General features: G+C 38.7%; 2 protein-coding genes across 2 annotated transcripts; one reads left to right on the forward strand and one right to left on the reverse strand.

Moving 5' to 3' along the window:
- Positions 1–696: 696 nt before the first annotated feature.
- On the reverse strand, positions 697–5,051 carry LOC103705653 (amino-acid permease BAT1 homolog). The gene is made up of 8 exons (XM_039125654.3): positions 4,658–5,051; positions 4,287–4,547; positions 3,768–3,786; positions 3,422–3,641; positions 3,154–3,335; positions 2,483–2,772; positions 2,193–2,322; positions 697–1,125 (listed from the first exon to the last, which is right to left on the reverse strand). Exons 1-8 carry the CDS (start codon positions 4,777–4,779, stop codon positions 778–780), a joined length of 1,572 nt encoding a protein of 523 aa, XP_038981582.3. The 5' UTR covers positions 4,780–5,051; the 3' UTR covers positions 697–777.
- A 15,211-nt stretch (positions 5,052–20,262) lies between these two features.
- Positions 20,263–23,347, forward strand: LOC148715345 (uncharacterized). Its single transcript, XM_089925691.1, has 3 exons — positions 20,263–20,626; positions 20,682–21,467; positions 22,290–23,347. The coding sequence occupies exons 1-3, from the start codon at positions 20,263–20,265 to the stop codon at positions 23,345–23,347; spliced, it is 2,208 nt and encodes a 735-aa protein (XP_089781817.1).
- Positions 23,348–24,602: the final 1,255 nt, after the last annotated feature.

Genomic DNA, 24,602 nt, shown 5'->3' on the forward strand with positions numbered 1-24,602 from the left:
TTAATGGTCTCCTCTATCTATAAACACACACACAAAAGCCGCACCATTGATTTAAGCGTGGTTATCTTTTCCGCTTCTTTATCCCAAATGAGATGGGGGAGGGTACTTTAGAGCATCTGTTTGCTGGGTTTTTTTTATAATTATTTTATCATGATGATGATGGTAGATAAGAATTATTGTGAAGGGCGGAGGAGGAAGCCGTCGGAGGGGAAGAAGGTGTGGCGAAAATGGCAACGGTATACCAACATAGATCTAAATTCAACTTAAAAATAGCTCAAATAAAAAAAAATCCTATACGGCATGTTTGGTATTGCTTATTTTTTTTTTTTTTAATGACTTTGAAAGAAAGAAAGCACTTTCAGGGGGAAAAAGTGTTCGAGCACGATCAGGAGGTATATTCAGGGTAGGATTAAGATAGCCTTTTATCATTATGTCATACGTCAAATTAAGCATGATGATATTGAAAAATAAATGTAAAAATGCAATCAGATTACTATTAGTGTGTCAAATTAGAAGATATGGACCTAGTCAAGTGCATAAAAGCATAAGTAAACCATTGGAGTAAACTCTCTCTCTAATGTAGGTATAGTTCACATTTGAGGTTTCCTGTCCGTGAAACAGCTGCTGCTTAGGAACCATGAAAAGTAAAATAAGATCACGGAAATCCTAACTTGGAACACCAAATACACAATCAGGTACATCAAAGGAGGAGACAATTTAAGCAATTAATTCTTCTTTCATGTGCTTCACAAATACATAATAACACCTCTACTCTATTCATGTATCTATATTTGTTATGGGGCCTTTGAACCAGTGTCTTGCACTCAGAATCCATGACGACACAGTGAGGATGAATAGGCCACCCACAGCAACTGGAGTGTAATTGAGAGTATCCTTGGTTATGGGATAAGCAACAGGAAGCGAAAATAGTACTGTGATTGTCGCAACCCAGAGGACAGCAACCCAACCCACTAGTATCCCATACCTGCCAAGGTTGAAGGGGCCTGGAACAAAAGATTTGCGTGCTACGGTCACCCGGAAGAAGATAGGCAAAGCATAAGCAATGTAGAGTCCAACTGTAGCTATTGACACCATAGCCTGGAATGCTACTAAGTTTCCAAGAGACTGTAAAAAAGGGAAATGAGAAAAGAGATAAGCCATTGAGCAGGGATTCTTACACTTACAAGCAGTGAGAATGCGCATCCAAAATAAATCATGGGACGTGCTGGAATTCCATAACAAAATTGAGAAAACAAATAATAGTACTTATACCATGCACACATCTATGTAAATAATTGATGATTCTCGTATTACCCTCTTCTTCTTTCTCCACCTACCGACTTTTCCTCTCTTTGAGGGGGCTAGGGTGGGTGAATCAGATATAACCTTTGGTTCTCTTCTTTTGCTTTCAGTCATTTACTGAAAATTTCATGAGACCGGTCTGTGTTTACGTGTGTAGTTTTGTATGGAAGTACTGTTTGAAGACACATTCTCACCATGGATCTGAACCTGATTCCCTGGCCAGTTTAGCCAGTCCATTAGCAGCAGATGACTTCTAAATAAGGTGATTTTGGATACTCGTTAAGTAATAAGCTAAGCAAAATTTGAGGGGGTTCTTTTACTGCATGTCACATTTAGAGGGCTCTGTTGCTAAACAATTAGTCCAGAGTACAGGCCTACAGGTTCACAATTTAGGAGATTGAGATTGGGAAACTAGGTGAGTTATGGAAGAAAGAACACTTCAGACAAAATGCCAATGTCAATTTACGCAAATGCAGGTGATGATTGTGCCAAACAGAGTAGCAAAACTTGAATACATATTTAGGGGCGAAAAATCTGATGCTAGAAATAAAAGATACAGGTAATCACCTTAAATATTTGCAAGCATTATTGCAGGGAAATTAACAAAGCATCGATCTCCGAGGATCCAAATTTGACACTGTAACTCGTGCAGGTCTTTGTTTTTTCAATGTTAAGATACCTAAAATTTTGATATGATTCCGTTGGAAGAATTAAGCACCAGTAACATGCGACCTCCTAGCATCTAGGGGCTAGGTTATTCCATGATTGCATGTGCATGAAACACAAGCTATATCCAAATAATATTTCAATCTAGTCCTAATACATGCATGATGAAACCAGAACGTGGGCGACCTTAAACAAACAAGGCAGATCAAGAGAAAGTTCATTACCGTCAAAGCCATGCAGAAAGATATAAATGCTGAGAGCCAAACTGCATTTAATGGTACTTCCTGCTTGTTCACCTTATGCCACAATGATGATAGCGGCATTGCCCTATCTCTTGAGAATGCATATGCCATCCTAAATTTGAGGAAACAGTCAAACAATAATTTTTTGGCATCTAATGATTAAAATCTAAAGCCAAAAAACAAAAATAAATCAAACTCGAATTTAACCCCTTTTAAGAGGGAAATAATAGATACACATTTCAGATATTAAGTAGAATATAAGTCATGTTTACCTAGAGTTGCTTGTCACCGAGCTTATACCACAAAAAAATATAGCAACAGCAACAATTCCCAAGCAAATGATGCCACCTACACCGCTGCCATATCTACTCTTAAAGGCAAGGTAGAAAACTTCTGCAATTGCATAACCTCCAGCATCATTGTCGGTGCTCAAAAGATATGGAATGTTGTTAACTGCAAATGTGATGCCAAGCAGATAGCCCCAGCCTGCAATGATTGATATGCCAATGGCACTGATAATTCCTTTTGGTCCATTCTTATCTGCGTTTTTAGTTTCCTCTGTCTGGCAAAAAAATATATATGATAAAGAACCAATTTAACATTTGCATAAGATCTTTATGAAACAACCAAGATTAATAGAACATGAGCATATGATAGTAGATGAAGGAAAAGAAAACAAATTTTGGGCTTTAAATTAATTTATGTCAAAGTAAGAGAACATAGATCTGAAGTTAGTTGCTTTGAGAAGAAATGATTTGAGAAGATTTAACATGGAAGTGATGAAAAAGGAATATCTCCTTACGACAGAAGAAAGGGGATTCGGTGGAAATAATGCCAAAGTATGGTAAATCTAGTTGGATATGTGTCAATTATGAAGGTATAGCCATTGATAAATCTAATATCTAACAAGAGCAAAGTAAAACACTACAGGAATAATTCTTACCATATGAGCAGATGCATCATATCCTATCAATGAGTATTGACTCAACAAGAGTCCCAAAACAAAAATGTATAGCTTGCTGTGGATTCCAGAATCATTTTCGGTGTTGAAATGAGAAAACACAAAATCTGGACTGGCCCTCTCAGTAGCAACAGTTGGTATAAGGATCATAAGGACAAAGGCACCTGAAGAGAACAACTTCATTAGGTAACCAAGTGGAATATTGTTTCAATCTCTCCGATGACCTTAGAAAAAATTAAAAATGTCCTACCTAAGACATTCCAGATAGCTGCAACCTGTCCAAAGAAAGATAACCAGGTAATTGACAGACTGTTTATTATGGCATGAATCAGCAGAATTCCCCCATGAAACCCGATGACCACATATTTGGAAGCCAGGTATCCTCCTCCATTGTTTCCACCAGTGCTAAGTAAGATAATTACTTGCAATAGTTGTGCAAGTGAGAAATCTACACTAGTAGTGACTGCCCACTGCAAAACAGAAATTTCGTTAACTGCTCAGAAGAATATAAAAGGATTGTTTAGCTCCAGTTGAGGTATGCTCTCCACTGGACAATAGAGGCTTTGAACTTCAAACCAAATAACTTCTGGTATTACCTGTCCAACAATGTTAAACCTGCATGAAAATCAATAGAAATTATTAGCTCACAGAGAGAGCACTATGCTAATGGAATACATGGTCATATGCAAACAAAAAAAAAAAATTCCATTTCAAAATAAACGCATAAAAATGGCTTAACTTTCAAGCCTCTGCAAACTCAATTTTGTTAGAAACACCAAAAGCTCTAAGTCACCTTTTCACTTGAAACATTTCTAGTAGAAGATATTATATTGTAACATGTGTTACAAAATGATACAATTTTGCATCATTCTCAGAATTTTTTGCTGAAGCAAGCCTCTAGCCTACAAGAACAAGAATCTATTGAATGGAGTAAGTATAAAAGTTGGGAGTCACATGCACTTTGGACAGGCATCTAAATTGTAAAATTCACGAACCTCTTTTCATGCAAGGAAATAACACAAGCAGCAATCCTCCCAAAGGAATGGCAATTCAATACAAAAACAAGCAGTTCAACGAAGAAACAGAGACCAAACAGCCATAACCAATAGTAGTACCAGCCAGTCGTCCAGGAAGCAAAGGGTGCCCACTCCTTCCCCGAGAGCTTTGCACTCCAGTAGTACAGACCGCCAGATGTCGGGTATGATGAGCAGATTTCCGCCATCGAAAGGCCAACAGTCATTGTAAAGAACCCAGCGATAAACCACCCGTATGTCATGGCTACAGGCCCTCCAAACTTCAGACCGGTGTTGTAAAGGGTGGTGATGCCAGTGAGAATTGATATGATCGAAAATGAGAAGGCGAAGTTGGACAACACCCTGCAATTCCCCAACACTACGCATGAATCCAAAACACACACACACACACACACCAACAAAAATGCAACCCAAGCGAGGAACCAAGCATTTGAGTCGGTGGAGATAATTACGAGAGATCGCGTTTGAGCTCCTGCTTGTAACCAAGCTCGTGGAGGCGAGCATGCCCGGTATCCATGGAGGAGTCGACATCACTCCTTTTGGAGCCATTGGTCCCATCCTTTCCCCGGACCATCTCTCTAGCTATGACCACCAGAAGGACGCTCCCTTCGAAGAACAAGAGATGGTTAGGGGTAAAGGAAGAGAAGAGACGAACCTACGCTTCCCGGAGCTCTTTCCGTCTCCCAGAACTCCAATAATCCAAGTGGGAGGGGTGTTGACAAGTAGGTTGCAACCTGCTTAAAAGATCTGGGCATCACATAGGAATCTCTTGCCCATCAGTGCGAACTCGAAATACAGCCAAAGACTTTGACCGGCCTCTCTTCTGTTTCTCAGCACTGAGCTCTCTTGACGCAGCCAAAGCTGTGGATTTATAGGGAAACTTGCTCAGCGGTCCATTTATTGACCGAACTTTAACATTAAATCCCTGTTGACCGATTGTTTAACAACCGGTCCATATATATTTCAACATTGCTTTATGGGACAAAAATGCCTCCGCCTCTCCCATTCCCACCGAAGAAGGAGAAGAAAAAGGCAGCCGCCGGCCACGGCCCGCCCCCTCCCGCGCCGGCCACCGGCCACAGCCCGCCCCCTCCCGCACCCGCTGCCCCCTTCCGCGCCGCCGGAAATACCTCCGCCCCCACGGTGGGGAGGTGCCGAAGAAGAGGAGCCGCTGCCCCCCCCCCCCCCCCCCCCGATGGCCCCATCCTGCGGCTGCCACCGTCCGACCCCCTTCCGTAGCTGCCGGCCTCGCGAGAGGAGAAGGAAGAAGAAAGAAGGAGAAGGGAAGAAGAGAAGAAGAAAAAAAAAGAAAAAGAAAAAAAAAAGAAAATGAAAGAAAAAGAAGAAAAGAAAATAAAATAAAAATAAAAATAAAGTTAACTGTGTTCCTAGACAAGTTAACTGTGTTCACAGACAACTTAACTGTGTTCACAGACCTGGAGTCGACCCCTTAACAGCATGAGTCGACCCCTGTTCACCTGGAGTCGACTCTTAGGCTTTTCTAGACAAGTTAACTGTGTTCACAAACAAGTTAACTGTGTTCCTAGACAACTTAACTATGTTCCTAGACAACTGTGTTCCCAAACAACTTAACTGTGTTCCCAAACAACTTAACTGTGTTCCTAGACAACTGTGTTCATAGACAAGTTAACTGTGTTCACAAACAACTTAACTGTGTTCCTAGACAACTGTGTTCACAGACAAGTTAACTGTGTTCCTAGACAAGTTAACTGTGTTCCCAAACAACTTAACTGTGTTCCTAGACAACTGTGTTCCTAGACAAGTTAACTGTGTTCTTAAACAAGTTAACTATGTTCTTAGACAAGTTAACTGTGTTCCTGGACAAGTTAACTGTGTTTCCAAACAACTTAACTGTGTTCCTAAACAACTGTGTTCCTAGACAAGTTAACTGTGTTCACAGACAACTTAACTGTGTTCCTAGACAAGTTAACTGTGTTCCTAGACAAGTTAACTGTGTTCCCAGACAAGTTAACTGTGTTCCTAGACAACTGTGTTCCTAGACAAGTTAACTGTGTTCACAGACAACTTAACTGTGTTCCTAGACAAATTAACTGTGTTCCTAGACAAGTTAACTGTGTTCCTAGACAAGTTAACTGTGTTCCCAAACAACTTAACTGTGTTCCTAAACAAGTTAACTGTATTCACAGACAACTTAACTGTGTTTCTAGACAACTGTGTTCCTAGACAAATTAACTGTGTTCCTAGACAAGTTAACTGTGTTTCTAGACAAGTTAACTGTGTTCCCAAACAACTTAACTGTGTTCCTAGACAAGTTAACTGTGTTCACAGACAACTTAACTGTGTTCCTAAACAACTGTGTTCTTAGACAAATTAACTGTGTTCCTAGACAAGTTAACTGTGTTCCTAGACAAGTTAACTGTGTTCCCAAACAACTTAACTGTGTTCCTAGACAAGTTAACTGTGTTCACAGACAACTTAACTGTGTTCCTAGACAACTGTGTTCCTAGACAAATTAACTGTGTTTCTAGACAAGTTAACTGTGTTCCCAAACAACTTAACTGTGTTCCTAGACTACTGTGTTCCTAGACAAGTTAACTGTGTTCACAGATAACTTAACTGTGTTCCTAGACAACTGTGTTCCTAGACAAATTAACTGTGTTCCTAGACAAGTTAACTATGTTCCTAGACAAGTTAACTGTGTTCCCAAATAACTTAACTGTGTTCCAACTTAACTGTGTTCCTAGACAAGTTAACTGTGTTTACAGACAACTTAACTGTGTTCCTAAATAACTGTGTTCATAGACAAATTAACTGTGTTCCTAGACAAGTTAACTGTGTTCCCAAACAACTTAACTGTATTCTTAGATAACTGTGTTCCTAAACAACTTAACTGTGTTCACAGACAACTTAACTGTGTTCTTAGACAACTGTGTTCCTAGACAAGTTAATTGTGTTCCTAGACAAGTTAACTGTGTTCCCAAACAATTTAACTGTATTCCTAAACAACTGTGCTCCTAGACAAGTTAACTGTGTTCCTAGACAAATTAACTGTGTTCCTAGACAAGTTAACTGTGTTCCCAAACAACTTAACTGTGTTCCTAGACAAGTTAACTGTGTTCACAGACAACTTAACTGTGTTCCTAGACAACTATGTTCCTAGACAAATTAACTGTGTTCCTAGACAAGTTAACTGTGTTTCTAGACAACTTAACTGTGTTCCCAAACAACTTAATTGTGTTCCTAGACAACTGTGTTCCTAGACAAGTTAACTGTGTTCACAGACAACTTAACTGTGTTCCTAGACAACTGTGTTCCTAGACAAATTAACTGTGTTCCTAGACAAGTTAACTATGTTCCTAGACAAGTTAACTGTGTTTCCAAATAGCTTAACTGTGTTCCAACTTAACTGTGTTCCTAGACAAGTTAACTGTGTTTACAGACAACTTAACTGTGTTCCTAAATAACTGTGTTCATAGACAAATTAACTGTGTTCCTAGACAAGTTAACTGTGTTCCTAGACAAGTTAACTGTATTCTTAGATAACTGTGTTCCTAAACAACTTAACTGTGTTCACAGACAACTTAACTGTGTTCTTAGACAACTGTGTTCCTAGACAAGTTAATTGTGTTCCTAGACAAGTTAACTGTGTTCCCAAACAATTTAACTGTATTCCTAAACAACTGTGCTCCTAGACAAGTTAACTGTGTTCCTAGACAAATTAACTGTGTTCCTAGACAAGTTAACTGTGTTCCCAAACAACTTAACTGTGTTCCTAGACAAGTTAACTGTGTTCACAGACAACTTAACTGTGTTCCTAGACAACTATGTTCCTAGACAAATTAACTGTGTTCCTAGACAAGTTAACTGTGTTTCTAGACAACTTAACTGTGTTCCCAAACAACTTAATTGTGTTCCTAGACAACTGTGTTCCTAGACAAGTTAACTGTGTTCACAGACAACTTAACTGTGTTCCTAGACAACTGTGTTCCTAGACAAATTAACTGTGTTCCTAGACAAGTTAACTATGTTCCTAGACAAGTTAACTGTGTTCCCAAATAGCTTAACTGTGTTCCAACTTAACTGTGTTCCTAGACAAGTTAACTGTGTTTATAGACAACTTAACTGTGTTCCTAAATAACTGTGTTCATAGACAAATTAACTGTGTTCCTAGACAAGTTAACTGTGTTCCCAAACAACTTAACTGTATTCTTAGATAACTGTGTTCCTAAACAACTTAACTGTGTTCACAGACAACTTAACTGTGTTCTTAGACAACTGTGTTCCTAGACAAGTTAATTGTGTTCCTAGACAAGTTAACTGTGTTCCCAAACAATTTAACTGTATTCCTAAACAACTGTGCTCCTAGACAAGTTAACTGTGTTCCTAGACAAATTAACTGTGTTCCTAGACAAGTTAACTGTGTTCCCAAACAACTTAACTGTGTTCCTAGACAAGTTAACTGTGTTCACAGACAACTTAACTGTGTTCCTAGACAACTATGTTCCTAGACAAATTAACTGTGTTCCTAGACAAGTTAACTGTGTTTCTAGACAACTTAACTGTGTTCCCAAACAACTTAATTGTGTTCCTAGACAACTGTGTTCCTAGACAAGTTAACTGTGTTCACAGACAACTTAACTGTGTTCCTAGACAACTGTGTTCCTAGACAAATTAACTGTGTTCCTAGACAAGTGTGTTCCTAGACAAATTAACTGTGTTCCTAGACAAGTTAACTATGTTCCTAGACAAGTTAACTGTGTTCCCAAATAGCTTAACTGTGTTCCTAGACAAGTTAACTGTGTTTATAGACAACTTAACTGTGTTCCTAAATAACTGTGTTCATAGACAAATTAACTGTGTTCCTAGACAAGTTAACTGTGTTCCCAAACAACTTAACTGTATTCTTAGATAACTGTGTTCCTAAACAACTTAACTGTGTTCACAGACAACTTAACTGTGTTCTTAGACAACTGTGTTCCTAGACAAGTTAATTGTGTTCCTAGATAAGTTAACTGTGTTCCCAAACAATTTAACTGTATTCCTAAACAACTGTGCTCCTAGACAAGTTAACTGTGTTCCTAGACAAATTAACTGTGTTCCTAGACAAGTTAACTGTGTTCCCAAACAACTTAACTGTGTTCCTAGACAAGTTAACTGTGTTCACAGACAACTTAACTGTGTTCCTAGACAACTATGTTCCTAGACAAATTAACTGTGTTCCTAGACAAGTTAACTGTGTTTCTAGACAACTTAACTGTGTTCCCAAACAACTTAATTGTGTTCCTAGACAACTGTGTTCCTAGACAAGTTAACTGTGTTCACAGACAACTTAACTGTGTTCCTAGACAACTGTGTTCCTAGACAAATTAACTGTGTTCCTAGACAAGTTAACTATGTTCCTAGACAAGTTAACTGTGTTCCAAAATAACTTAACTGTGTTCCAACTTAACTGTGTTTCTTGACAAGTTAACTGTGTTTACAGACAACTTAACTGTGTTCCTAGACAACTGTGTTCCTAGACAAATTAACTGTGTTCCTAGACAAGTTAACTGTGTTCCCAAACAACTTAACTGTATTTTTAGATAACTGTGTTCCTAAACAACTTAACTGTGTTCACAGACAACTTAACTGTGTTCCTAGACAACTGTGTTCCTAGACAAGTTAACTGTGTTCCTAGACAAGTTAACTGTGTTCCCAAACAATTTAATTGTGTTCCTAAACAACTGTGTTCCTAGACAGGTTAACTGTGTTCACAGACAAGTTAACTGTGTTCCTAGACAAGTTAACTATGTTCCTAGACAAGTTAACTATGTTCACAGACAACTTAACTATGTTCACAGACTTGGAGTCGACCCCTGCTCACCTGGAGTCGACCCCTTAATAGCACGAGTCGACCCCTGCTCACCTGGAGTCGACTCTCTCGGGCTTTCCAGAGAGCTGTTTTTCTGCCTAATTTCGGGGGTCGACTCCAGCTCTTCAGGGGTCGACCCCAGCTCTTCAGGGGTCAACCCCAGCTCTTCAGGGGTCGACCCCAGCTCATCATAAGTCTACAATAATTTTCTAATAACACTTAACTGTGTGCACAGTCGAAATAACTGTGTTCCTGGGTAGAATAAGTGTGTTTCGGGATGATTTAAATATGTTCCAAGCTTATTTAACTGTGTGTCATGTTAGATTAAGTGTGTTCCAAACTTATTTAATTGTGTTCCAAGCTTATTTAACTTTATTTTCATTTTTTTCTTTTTTTCTTTTTTTTTTCTTTTTTTTCTTCTCTTCTTCTCTTCTTCTTTCTTCTTTTTTCTCCTTCCGCGAGCTGGCGGCACACAGTTAAGTTGTCTGCGAACACAGTTAACAAGACTGTGCACACAGTTAAGTGTTCTTAGAAAATTGTTGTAGAAGTGAGCGAGTCGACCCAAGATTCTCACGAGTCGACCCCAGCAGAGCAGGAGTCGACCCCAGTTCAAACTTTTTCTTTTCTTTTTCTTTTTTTCTTCTCTTCTTTCCTTCTTCTTCTTTCTTCTCTTTCCGCGAGGCCGGCGGTGCCGGAAAGGGGCTGGGCCACGGCGGATGCTGGAGGAGGGCGGGCCGTGGCCGGCGACAGCCGTAGGACGCGGGACGGCGCCCTTCTTCCTCTTCTTCGGCACCTTCCCACCATGGGGGCGGGGGCGGAGGCATTCCCGGCGGCGCGGCCGCGGGAGGGGACTCGGGGGAGGCGAGCCGGGCCGGCGGCGGCCGCGGGAGGGGGCAGGCCGCGGTCGGCAGGAGCCGCGGCTGGGAGATTACAGTTTGAAAAGTCTCTGAAATTCTTTTTCTTCGGAAGGATGGGAGATCATGAGGGAAGGGGCATTTTCGGTATCTTATTTCAAAATAAAAAGGGCTTAGGGACTGGGAATTACAGTTTGGAAAGTTTGTTTTAGATTTAATTAGCAAGGACTTTTTGTTACAGTGGAGTCTTTAGAGGGACGGAAAAGTAATTTTCCCTTTCTTATATGGTGTCGAGAGATATATATTGACTGGAATTATAATTTATGGTAAATGACATAAGCTCCCAACTTCAGGATAAGACTGCCTTGCTGAGCATCACTAATTTATGAATTTGCAACATAACAGATTATAATTTGGCAACTTCGGAAAAAATATTCATTTTCCCCTCGGTAATCCACTTTTGAAAAGTGTAGTCACCGTCGCTTGAATCATTGACGGTTGAGATGAGGATTTCCATTGCCTTGCTGGGAATTTATGAAGTAAACCTGACATTTTGAAGTGTGGGTTTAGGCCCTTTTCTCATACGGCCGTACATGGCCGGATTTTGGGTTGTAGATTATATTTAAGTGCCTTGAGTCCAAGCCAGGGTCAGCTATATGGACTAGGTAAATGCTAGAACCAATTGACTAATAATCCAAATAAGGGTCTATCTGGATAATCTTGTGATTCATGGGAACACAGGCGGGCCAGATCTATATTTACGGAATTCATAGAAATTTTTTTAAAAGTGGGCTGGTCCCAATCTCATATGAAGCAAAAAAATCCCATTAAGTTTTTTTAAAAAAAATTTTATATGAATGGAGCAGTAGAGATTCAGTCGATGTTGACTGGAATTCTGGTGAAAGATTTTTTTTTTTTTATAAGATACGGGCCAGTCCACTTTGAAGCTATTTTCATAAATTTTATGAATATATGTTTGCCTTGAGTTGTCTATCCCAATAGACCCTAAAGAGGCAGTGTTGGACGGAGCAATCCAAGATATGCTCCCTCTGTTCCAATCGTGATAGCCTGGTGGGGGCTCTATTTGCCATCTGATCTGATTGACGGTTCCACTGAAAAGAAACATAAGCAATAAAATCCAAGGCACAGGCAAACATTTATAATTGCTGTGAAGCAGCAGGGTCGGAGTTGTATATATGGACTGCCTTGCTTCTCTCGAAAACCCCGGGCCTGGCACTCGTCCGACGGGCCCTAGGAATCCTCCTCCCCCATAGCCCATCCTGACCACCCTTGCCTTTGTTCAACGCCGGCGGCCGGCCCTCCCCTCCTACCAACCCCAGCATGGCGTCCACATGGGCATCCCTCAACCAGGTCAGCAGGCGGAGGGCTGACCAGACCTTGAGTCTGAGCCTGACGAACAGCTGCGCTTCCTTCGATCGTCGACGTCTTCTTCTGAGCCTGATTGCTCCGACGTTCTTTTTGCTCAGCGCCAACATCAACTCGAGTCTCTGATACGTCCTCCGGCGCCAGTAGGACTGAATGGTCCGAGGCACAGCCTCCGTTTTTTGTTCTTCTTCTACTACCGAGATTAGAAGAGACCAACCATGGTGGGGATTTTTGTGCCTGGTGAGTGTTTATACTTGTGCTGGGGTTCATGCATTGATGGATGGCCAGACTGGTCAATAGTCTATATCCAACTTTTTGACTGCTTCTTGTGCGTAGACCATATTTAATATTGCTTAATACTTCGAGACTTGAATTGATTTAGATAGTTTAAAATTGAAACAGAGCTGTGAGGCCTGATCATAACCTCCCTAGTTTTCGGGGGTCAAGTCACGACCCGTCCCGAGAAGCAATCAACTGGACTGGAACCATGAAACAAGTTAATCTTTGACCTGACCTTGTGTTATGTATCTTGAATGAGAAAAATAAAAAGACAAACAAGATAAGAGATGATGAACTAATCTTCTATTACATTCTGCTCCATTTATTGACTCACAACCAGCTGCTCTATATAAAGAGCTAATGCCCAACGGCTATATGCATAAAAGTAGAAATATGGAGCCACTAAGTCCTAGATAAGTGACCAACATACAAACAAAGTAATAAACTGAAAGACTCGGTAAAAACATGCGACAGACTCCACTACCACCTGAAGACTAGGACAATATTCAACTAAATACCAAAATAAAATATTAAGTAAATACTTCCAACAATCCCTCCCTTAAACTGAATGTTTGAAACATCAGTTTAATGAAGATTAGCTGCAATTGCACCCTCCCTCAAATTGAACTCTCCAAAGTACAAACACCAAGTAGCTTCCTGAGCTTCTGAAATGCAATCAATTTGAGGGGCTTTGTGAGTATGTCGGTAACTTGTTCTTCACTCCTGCAATAGATGAGATCAATTGTTTCTTCTCTTGTGAGATTCCTTCAAAAATAATATTTTACATCAATATGCTTGCTTCTTCCATGTAGAACAGGATTTTTGGAGAGCTTTATTACAGAACTGCTGTCACAATAAATGGGAGTAGGCCATTCTTGCTTGAAGTGAAGCTCCTCAAGAATATTTTGCAACCAAATTGCTTGACAAGCGTACGTCGTTGCTGCTACAAACTCAGCTTCCGTAGTTGATAAAGTTACGATTGATTGCTTTCTTGATGACCATAAAACTGCTCCTGAGCCTATCATAAAAGCATAACTAGATGTGCTCTTTCTATCATCTGCGTCTTCGGCATGATCACTGTCTGTCAAGCTAAACAAATTTGACTTTTCACCCTTCTGGTAGAGCAGCCCATAATTAGCAGTACCTTGCAAGTATCGAAAAATTCTTTTTGCAGCCAAGTCTCCTTTGGGCATTCCATGTACCTGCCAATCAGACTTATAGCATACATTATTTCTGGCCTTGTTGCAGTCAAATACATCAAGCTCCCCACAATTTGTTTGTAAAGAGTGCTATCAACCTTTCTTCCTTTAGGATCTCTAACAAGCTTTAGACCCATTTCAGTAGGTGTGCTAATAGGATTGCAATTCTTCATTTGAAAACTATCTAGAATTTCTTGCACATACTTCTTTTGAGAAAAAAAAAAATCCCAGCAGAGGATTGCACTACTTCTATGCCAAGAAAATAATGCATCATTCTAAGATCAGACATATCAAATTCAATCAACATGGAATCCTTAAGTATTTCAAACATAGCCCTATCGTTTCCAGTGTAAATCAAATCATCCACATATAAACAAACAATGAGCATTTTTCCTCCATCTCCAATCTTTGTAAAAAGTGTATGCTCATATGGACATTTCTTAAATCCCCCCTTAGAAAAATAAGCACTTATACGACTATACCAAGCTCTTGGAGCTTGTTTTAGTCCATATAGTGCCTTTTTTAATTTATATACCTTACGCTCATCTCCAATCTTAACATAACCAGGAGGTTGATCAATAAATACCTGTTCTTCTAAGTCTCCATGTAAGAAACCTGATTTCACGTCCAACTAAAAGATAGGCCATGAATATTGTGCTACCAATGCGATATTAATCTGATTGTATCATGCCATGCAACAAGAGTAAACACTTCTTTGTAGTCGACACCGAACTCTTGCTTATAGCCTTTAGCTACTAAGCGTGCCTTGTATTTGTCGACTTCGCCATTCTCCTTCAACTTTGTCTTATGCACCCACTTGACACCAATTGTTTTGTGTCCTTTTGGAAGATTAGTCAACTCCCAAGTGTTGTTCCTTTCGATGGCCGCAATTTCATCATCCATCGCCTTCCGTCATTTTAATTCTTTGACAGCTGCTTTGAAAATGGTAGGATCACAATCGGAAAACAGAGCAAAATGGGTAAGTGGGTCCTCAAATTGGTCAATTTCGGTTACCTCATAATCAATCATCCATGTGGGTCTTCTTCAAACACGTTAAGGCCTTTGTTCTTCATCTAATTCAGCTGCAAGTGGGCTTTGAGCAGCTACTGGAACATTTTGAGTGGCTTCTGGTTCTTGTACATTGTCCATAGGCTGCTGCCTTTTCTCATCACCATTAAAATCTGCTGGAATATGTTGTTTAACACCATTTTCATTCCATGACCATGTTCCTTCTTCATTGAAAAATGCATCACGACTAATAATAATTTTCTTGGTGTTAGGATTGTATAACTTATAAGCTTTTGACTGATCACTAGCACCAAGAAAAATGCATTTTTCTCCCTTATTATCTAGCTTTCACCTCTTCTCATCTTGAATATGGGCATGGGCAATACACCCAAAAATTCTGAAATGATCTACAGTCGGTTTTCATCCGCTCCATGCTTCCTCTGGTGTCATATTTTGAATAGCAAGTGTGGAACTTTTATTCAATATATGAATACGCCAATTAACCGCTTCAGGCTGGAAACTTTTTGGAATGCCACTCCTTGACAAAATGCTTCGCACCATATTTAGGATTATACGATTTTTCCTCTCGCAAACACCATTTTGTTGAGGTGTGTATGTTGTTGTAAGTTACCTCTTGATTCCATGGGTTTCACAAAAAATTGCAAATTCTTGTGAGTTGTATTCTCCACCCTGATCAGTGCGAAGTATTTTTATTGGGCTACCAACTTCTTTCTCAACAAGCATTTTATAATTTTTAAAGGCTGCAAATGCTTCAGATTTCTCCTGCAGAAAATACACCCATGTTTTTTCGACTAAAATCATCAATGAAGGTGTTTAAGTATCTTTTACCTCCATTGGAAGATGGATTTATTGGCCCACAAAGGTCAGAATGATCCAGCTCCAATGCCTTCTTTGCTCTCCATGATATTTCTTGTGAAAATTGATAACGGTGTTGTTTGCTAACAACATATTCTTCACAAACTTGAGAGAGAGCTGTAATTTGAGAAAGACCCGTTACCATATTCTTTTGTTGTAGTGTTTTTAATCCACCAAAATTCAGATGCCCATAGTGAAAGCGCCATAGCTATGCCACATCCTTTAATTTTGCTGAGAAGCATGAATGAGTAGTGTTGTGGAGATAAAGTGGAAATATTCGATTTGCCGTCATGTTGACTTGAGCGATTAAGCACAATTTTGCATCTTAAATTCAGCATACTCCATCTTTAATAGAGATTTCATATCCCTTTTCTTGAAGCCGGCCAATGCTAAGCAAGTTTGTTTTCAAATCTAGAACAAACGAAATATTAGAGATAGTCTGAATAGTACTTCCCTTGGTTTGGATTGTTACCTTTTCCTTTTCCATGACAAATATTCTAGAATTGTCACCAAACTTCACATTATCACGAAAGGACTCATCCAAATCAGAGAATGATGACTTGTCATCACTTATATGATTGCTGCAGCCTGTGTCTAAGTACCATAAATTTTTGTTGGTTTCTTTTTTTTATGACATACCACCAACAAGGATACTTCTTCTTACTTCTTTGTAAAATTAGATTTTTTACCATGTCTTTTGGACAAATTAGTTCGACATTCGGACTGATAATGGCCATACCTATGACATCTGTAGCACTCAACATTAAACTTGTCTGCTAACATTGGTCTGTAAGTAGTGGAGTGGTGGCCTCCTCGTCCTCTTCCTCTTCCTTGAAATTGATTATCTTGGTGTTGGTGTTGGTGTTGGTGTTGGTTTCCATGATCGTTGTTTCCTCTGCCTCTACCTCGTCCTCTATCTGCTCTACTTTGTGTCGAGTGATTTTCAGTTGAGGCCTTCAATGCTTTCTCCTCTTTCTCCTGCTGATTAATTTTCTGCTCATGAACCAACAAAGAACTCTGTAATTCATCAATTGAAAGTTCATCAATATCATTAGATTCTACTATAGAACAGACAACAAAATTAAATTTTGGTGTCATGGATCGAAGAATCTTCTCAACAATGGTGACGTCCTCCGTCTTGTCACAGTGGATCTGCATCTTGTTGACGATTGCCATAGTTCTTGAAAAATAATCTGTAACTGACTCTCTTGATTTCATTCAAAGCATTTCGAACTCCGAACAAAGTGCTTGAAGCTGCTGCCTCTTTGCCCTTGCCGATCCTTGGTACTTCTTCTTCATGGAATCCCAAATATGCTTGACAGTGTCCTTGCAAAGAATGGTTTCCAAGATTGAGCGATCAATAGCTTGGAAGAGATAATTTTTTGCTTTAAGATCCTTTAATCGCTGCCCTTCAAGATTAGTTCTCTGCTGGTTCGTTATCACGGTGCCTATTGCTTGTTCTGCTACTCCAACTTCAACAATCTGCCAATACTCTTTGAATCTTAAGAAGTTCTCCATCAACATGATCCAATGATCATAGTGACCATCGAAACGTGGAATAGCTGGTTGCACAAAGTTTTCGGAAGCCATCGTTCACTGCTACTGCAAAAGAAAAAACAAGTGAAATAGAAAGAGTGTTGCTGCTCTATACACTATATCTCACGAACCCTTTTTCTTTTTGGCTCTCACAACCTCTCAACCTTTCTTATCTCACTCTCCCCACAACCTGGAACCTACGTTTTGGCTCTGATACCACTGTTATGTATCTTGAATGAGAAAAATAAAAAGACAAACAAGATAAGAGACAATGAACTAATCTTCTATTACATTCTGCTCCATTTGTTGACTCACAACCAGCTGCTCTATATATAGAGCTAATGCCCAACAGCTATATAATAAAAGTGGAAATATGCAACCACTAAGTTCTAAATAAGTGCCCAACATACAAACAAAATAACAAACTGAAAGACTCGGTAAAAATATGCAACAGACTCCACTACCACCTGAAGACTAAGACAATATTCAACTAAATACCAAAATAAAGTATTAAGTAAATACTTCCAACACCTTGGTGATAAAGTTTGTTGTCTGCATAAGGCGATCGGGTTTAATATCGTGTGGTTGGAAGTTAGTAGCATGACAACTACTTTATATCTTGTATGGTTTTGAATACATTTTCTCCCGCTTTGAACATGACATATTTGGCTCATGTACTGAGAAAAAAGAATGATTCTTAGAATACTTGACCTGCGGCACACGTTCACCATATTCCAAGGTGAAGATAAGGTAGAATTAGAATCACGGCTATCCTACAAGAGCTCCAGCAGCATATCTTACAACTAGTAAACAACTGACCACAGCTGCTGCAACTCAATTCAGAGGTGAGAGAGGACTAGGGTGGAGACAACCGACAAAGGAAAATTAGAAAACTATGCTGTTGGCGAGGTATAGCAGTAGGGTTGCAAATAAAATGGGTCCACCTGCCACTTGGCCCTATCCATGTTTGAAGAATTGAAGGTCCTTGGTTCGGATTGGGGTCAAAAATATAGACCCAACTTGAGAACCAGATCGGATCTAGATTTTGTATTTTCAACCCAATACAATGCTGCCTAGCCCGTGTATCATCCATGTTTAGTCTAGTTAAGAAAAAATGGGTTTAACTTGGCCTAGATCCTATTCAGGCCAGCCCAAGAACTTGAATTATATAAACCCCCTTTTTTTTCTTTACTCTAAATGAATTCTCAAATTCATTGAATTAATGAAATCTTATTTAGTCGATCGCTCTCTGTTTGCCTCAACAACACCATTTCCTCCAACCGACTTTCATTTAATTAAATTTAAGTATTCATTATTTGTCATGGTGAATTATTATTTATCCTATTCGCAAGAATATTAATGGATCTTTGTAAGTTATAGTTCGTAAATTTATATGTTAAGAATGACCAATTTTGGATTAGGCCTGGATGATGCTTGTCCCCAAAACTTGACCCTAATAGCCTCTGGGATCTAAAATTTTTTCTATGGACCTAATATGACTTGACCTAATTAGCAAGCAAGTGCGGTCTAGCTCCAAAATCGAGATCCGAACATGAGACCAGATCAAGTTGGGATCATACATACCTCGATCCAACACCCAATAGATTTGCAACACTACTTAATTTGGATCTCGAGACAAGAAGAGATTGTGTTGATAAGCAAGCCCATGTGATTCAGCAGTAAAAGAGAAAATATGGTTGTTCTTCTCTCTTCCTAAATGCAACAGCAAGTAAAGAAAATTATGCAAATCCCATTTAACTTTTAATTAGCAAAATTTTAGAGCAAATAGCCAAATTAGAGGTCAAAAGAGCATCATTAATGACGGAAGGCCTAACAGGGATGTTGAGCATTTGGGACCTATTTCTCGGTGAGGTTGGGAAGGGATGAAACTCAATGTTATAATTGTTACCTTTGACAAGGTGGAAGTCACTGATTCAACCCTTACTATCCATAAACCTAATTCGAATTTTCCTATTTTGATTTGTGCCATGATCAAATAAGTCGAATGGCGGAACGAGTGGGCCTGTATCGAGTATAATAGAGATTCCGTATTGGGCCTATTGGGCCATTGGCCTAGGTTACTGAGTAGCGATAGATCCGGTCATTCGGGTGGATTTAGAAAGTTTGGCGAATTGTTATACAGATATCCGAATTTGAATCCAAAAAAAATCAGATATATTCATATCCATATCTATATTCGGACGATTTTTCAACTAACAATCTGTATCCGTATCCGAATTTGATCGGATCAAAAAAATAGTATCCGAATTGGATACGAAAATGGATACGATCGGATTAAATCCGACCCATTTTCAGCCCTATGATTAAACGAAAATGGATAAGAAGCTTGAGGGATCCTCTATTTTTTCAGGTTGTTGGCACCTATAAATAAGCCTTTTAACCATATGTTGGATCATAGGATTGTTGGATTATTTTAAAATAATAAAATGAAATATTTCAATTTTCAATGTTTTCCTCTAATTTTATACATTTCAAGATTACCTCCACTTCAGTTTTGTCTTGTTTCTTAAAATAGTCCCACATTGGAAAGCTATGAGAAGTTTTTTGTACTTATAAGTAGTTATGTTGCTGGAACTTAAAGTTGGACTTGTGCGAGTGGACTTGTCTAGTACTTGACAAGCTACTCAAGCCCAAATAGGCATCCAGACCATCTAGTCGGGCTCAGATCAATACGAGCAGTCACGTTGGTTTGGAAAGTGAGTAAAATCGCTTCATCTAACGGTTGAAAAAAATGAACAGTCATCTAGCTTCTCTGATACTTGTTCGAACATAACTGCCATGATACAACCTTTCAATGTGCCCTTTCATCTTTTTAAATAGGCTGTTACATCATAAATCTCATGTTAACGATTCGAAGACCAGTTTTGCAGTCTATTCTTCGAGAACATAGGACAGTGTTTTATCCTGAAAACAAAATTGCTGGATTTTCTAACTACAATTAGTGGGAGGCAATATTTGTTTGAAAGACAGATTAACCTTCGACTCACTGTTCTACGATTAAGCCATTATCCTACCCTTGATCTTTTATTTTTTTCCAACAATTTTTCAAACAAATATTGGTCCATATGGCTCTTTCGAATTCTGCATTTACTTCTCTGAATGTGGTTCAGCAAGATATCTTCAAACTGGATCGTTTTAATGGCAACAATTATAAGCGATGGAAGGATAAGATCGAGTTCTTTCTGACCACCACAAAAGTATACTATGTCTTGGAGACACTCTGTCCCACCATTCTTGAAGACAACCCCACAGTGGAACAGATTGCTGCCAAGAAGAAATGGGATGAAGATAACTTCTTCTGCCGGGGTAACATCCTCAACTCGCTAGCAGACTCTCTGTTCGACATGTATGCTCCGATGAAATCAGCAAAGGAGATCTGGGAGGCATTGGAAAAGAAGTACAAAACTGAGGATTCCGGCAACCAAAGTTGTAAGTAATTATTTTGATTTTAAGATAGTTGACAATAAGCCTATTCTAAATCAAGTGCATGATTTACAACTTATTGTTCAACAAATGAAATATGAGGGCATTCCGGTTGATGAGAAATTGCAAGTTGGTGCGATCATAGCCAAGTTGCCACCGAGCTGGAAGGACTATCGTAAATCTGTTAAGAGAAAGGGTGATGATTTCTCCCTTGAAACTCTTCAAAGACAGCTTCGAATTGACGAGGAGTCCAGGCTTCGTGACAAAATTGAGGAAAATGCAGAAATTACAGCTCATGTTGTTGAAACAGACAACCCAAAAGGGAAGAAGTCCCGATTTGGAAATTCTTCCAAAGAGAAGAATAAGAAGAGCAACTTCAAGAAAGGTAGATGTCATTACTGCAAGAAGAAGGGACACTTTAAATCAGAGTGTAGACTTCTGAAAAAGAAACAAGAAGCCAACAATGTTAAGGACAATCTTGTTGCTGTTGCGTCCGAGGCAAATATGGTGGTGAATGATGCTGATTGGTGGGTCGACACCGGTGCAACTTGTCACATCTGTGCAAACAAGAGGCACTTCAAGAAGTATGAGAAAGTGGGTGATGAGATTGAACTTTACATGGGAAATTCCTCCACTACAAAAGTAGTTGGGAAAGGAACTATTGAATTGAAGTTCACCTCTGGGAAGACAGTAACCTTACTTGATGTGAATCATGCTCCTCGGATTCGAAAGAATCTAGTTTATGATGGTCTTTTGTCTAAACATGGTTTTAAGTTAGTATTTGAATCTGATAAGTTTGTACTTACTAAAAAAGACATGTTTGTCGGCAAGGGTTATACCGAAGGATGTATGTTCAAACTCAATCTAATTAAGGATAATGTTTCTGCTTACATAATTGAGTCCTTATCTTTGTGGCATGTTAGATTAGGTCATGTTAACTATGATTCTGTTCAATGTATGGTTAAGTTAAATTTGTTGCCCTCAAATTTGCATGATGATAAAAGCAAATGTGAAACATGTGTTAAAACCAAGTTGACCAGAAAATCCTTTCCAAGGATTGACAGAAATTTTTCAAACTTTCTTGAATTAGTACATTCAGATGTATGTGATTTGAAGAATAAATTAACAAGAGGTGGTAAAAGATACTTTATCACATTTATTGATGACCTATCTAAGTATGCACATGTGTATTTGCTTAGAACAAAGGATGAAGCATTGGATAAATTTAAACTATATAAAGCAGAAGTTGAAAACCTTCTTGAGTGCAAAATTAAGACACCAAGGAGCGATAGAGGTGGAGAGTACTTTAACAATGAATTTGATTCATTTTGTGAGGATCACGGTATTGTCCATCAATGTACAACCCCATATACACCACAACAGAATGGTGTGGCTGAATGAAAGAATAGAACCCTTATGGACATGGTCAATGCAATGCTTGACCATTCTGGATTACCTGATAATCTTTGGGGTGAGGCAATTCTTTCAGCTACATACGTTTTAAATAGAATACCTTCAAAAAGAAATTTAAAATCTCCTAATGAATTATGATTTCAATGGAAACCAAATTTGGGTTATTTTAAATTGTGGGGGTGCCTAGCTTATGTAAGGCTGCCCGATCTCAAGAGATCCAAATTAGGACCACGAACTACAAAATGTGCATTTGTAGGCTATGCCTCAAATAGCAAAGCATATCGTTTTCTAGAATTAGATTCTAATGTCGTAATTGAGTCTAGAGATGCTGAATTCTTTGAGAACATATTTTTCAAAGAATCTAAATCTTTAGAACTTGTTTCTCAAGAAACCGAGAATATTCAAAAGAACGATGCTTCCAGAAATAAAGAGGACTTGGAAATTAGAAAGTCCAAAAGAGTACAGAAAGAGAAGAATTTTGGTCCTGATTTTATGACTTATTTAGTTGAAGGTGATTCTAATTTGATTCTGAATGAATATGGTGTATGTTTCAATATGGAAAATGACCCTACTACTTTTGAGGAAGCGATGAAATCAAGAGATGCCAATTTCTGGAAGGAAGCTATCAATGATGAGATAGAGTCCATCATGTCTAACAATACATGGACACTTGTGAATTTACCTTCAGATTCTAAACCCATCGGTTGTAAATGGATCTTTAAGAAAAAGTTGAGACATGACGGGTCCATTGACAAATATAAGGCTAGATTAGTAGCCAAAAGGTTTAGACAGTCAAAAGGCATCGATTATTTTGATACATATGCCCCTATGGCTCGGATTTCGTCTATCAGAATTTTGATTTTATTAGCTTCAATATATAACTTCAAGATCCATCAAATGGATGTCAAAACGGCATTCTTGAATGGATATTTAGATGAAGAAGTATATATGGAACAGCCAGAAGGTTTCATTATTTTAGGGCAAGAAAAGAAAGTATGTAAACTGATTAGATCATTATATGGTCTAAAACAGGATCCTAAGCAATGGCATGAGAGGTTTAATAGTGTTGTTTTATCTAATGGCTTTCATATGAATGATGCTGATAAATGCATATACTCTAAATTGATTGATGATGAAATTGTGATCATATGCTTGCATGTGGATGATATGTTAATCTTCAGTAAAAGTGATTCTTGCATTAAAATTACGAAAGATTTTCTATCATCACATTTTGACATGAAAGACATGGGTATTGCAAATACCATTCTTGGTATTAAAATACAAAAAGTTAATGAAGCATATGCAATTTCATAATGTCATTACATTGATAAAGTTTTGAGTAAATATAGTCATTTGCATGACAAGATTTCAAGAGTTCCTTATAGCCCCAATTTGAAACTTGGATTAAATAAAAAACGGTGTGTATCACAACTTGAATACTCAAATATCATTGGAAGTCTAATGTACGCAATGCATTGTACTCGACCAGACATAGCATTTGCAGTAGACAAATTGAGTAGATACACAAGTTATCCAAGTACAAAACATTGGAAAGCAATTAACATTGTATTGGCTTATTTGAAAGGAACAAGATCATATGCACTATACTATGGAACTAGTCCATCTGTGATCGAAGGGTATAGTGATGCTAATTGGAATTGTGTAGATGATGAATCTAAATCTACAAGCAGATAGATTTTCACCCTTGGTGGAGCTGCTATCTCTTGGGGATCTAAGAAACAGACTTACATAACTCACTCAACAATGGAGTCCGAGTTAGTGGCTTTAGGAGCAGTTGGAAAAAAGGTTGAATGGTTAAGAAACCTATTGATTGACTTGCCAGTATGGCCAAGTCCAATGCCTCCTATTTTTATACACTGTGATAGTCAAGCTACTTTGTCAAGAGTATACAGCAAATCTTATAATGGGAAGTAAAGACATATAAGTCTTAGACATAATACTGTGAGACAATTATTGGAAGAAAACATTATCACAGTTGGGTACATCAAATCATGTATAAATTTGGCAAATCCTTTGACAAAAGGCCTTAGTAAGGATCTCATTCGGAAAACTTCTTTTGAGATGGGTCTACGACCAATCGAGTAAATCACCAAAGGGTAGCAACCCTACCTAAACTTGGTTGTCAAGCTATGGGTTCAAAGGGAAGAACAAATTCTGAGGGTGATGGTTAAAGCACAACAAATTGACCCACTAAAAACAATGAAGTTGATTTGTGCTAAGTCTTGCTATAAAAAAGGAAAGGTTGAGTTAAACTCTTAATGAGTTCGCATAAAAGGTGTATTTACTTGCAAGAACCCCTAGAAGAACTCTACCTATGTGAGTGTAAAGTCAGGCCGCTTTTGTCGGGGCTTGGTCAGTCACCTATAGCACTCATGAAGTCGGGATAACGCGTACGGCCATCAATGCGTGGCTAAGAATAACACAAGAGATTATCAATGGTGATATGTGCAGATTCTCCGGTTCTATCTACAAGTTTGCTAGTTCAAAGACATTGAGTCTACTATCATCCTGATAAAACTTTGAGAGTTTTGTACTATATGGAAGTTCA

This window comes from Phoenix dactylifera, chromosome 1, assembly GCF_051530095.1.
Source record: "Phoenix dactylifera cultivar Ajwa chromosome 1, Ajwa_hap1_PhDact_Kaust_v1.1, whole genome shotgun sequence".
NCBI lineage: Eukaryota > Viridiplantae > Streptophyta > Magnoliopsida > Arecales > Arecaceae > Phoenix > Phoenix dactylifera.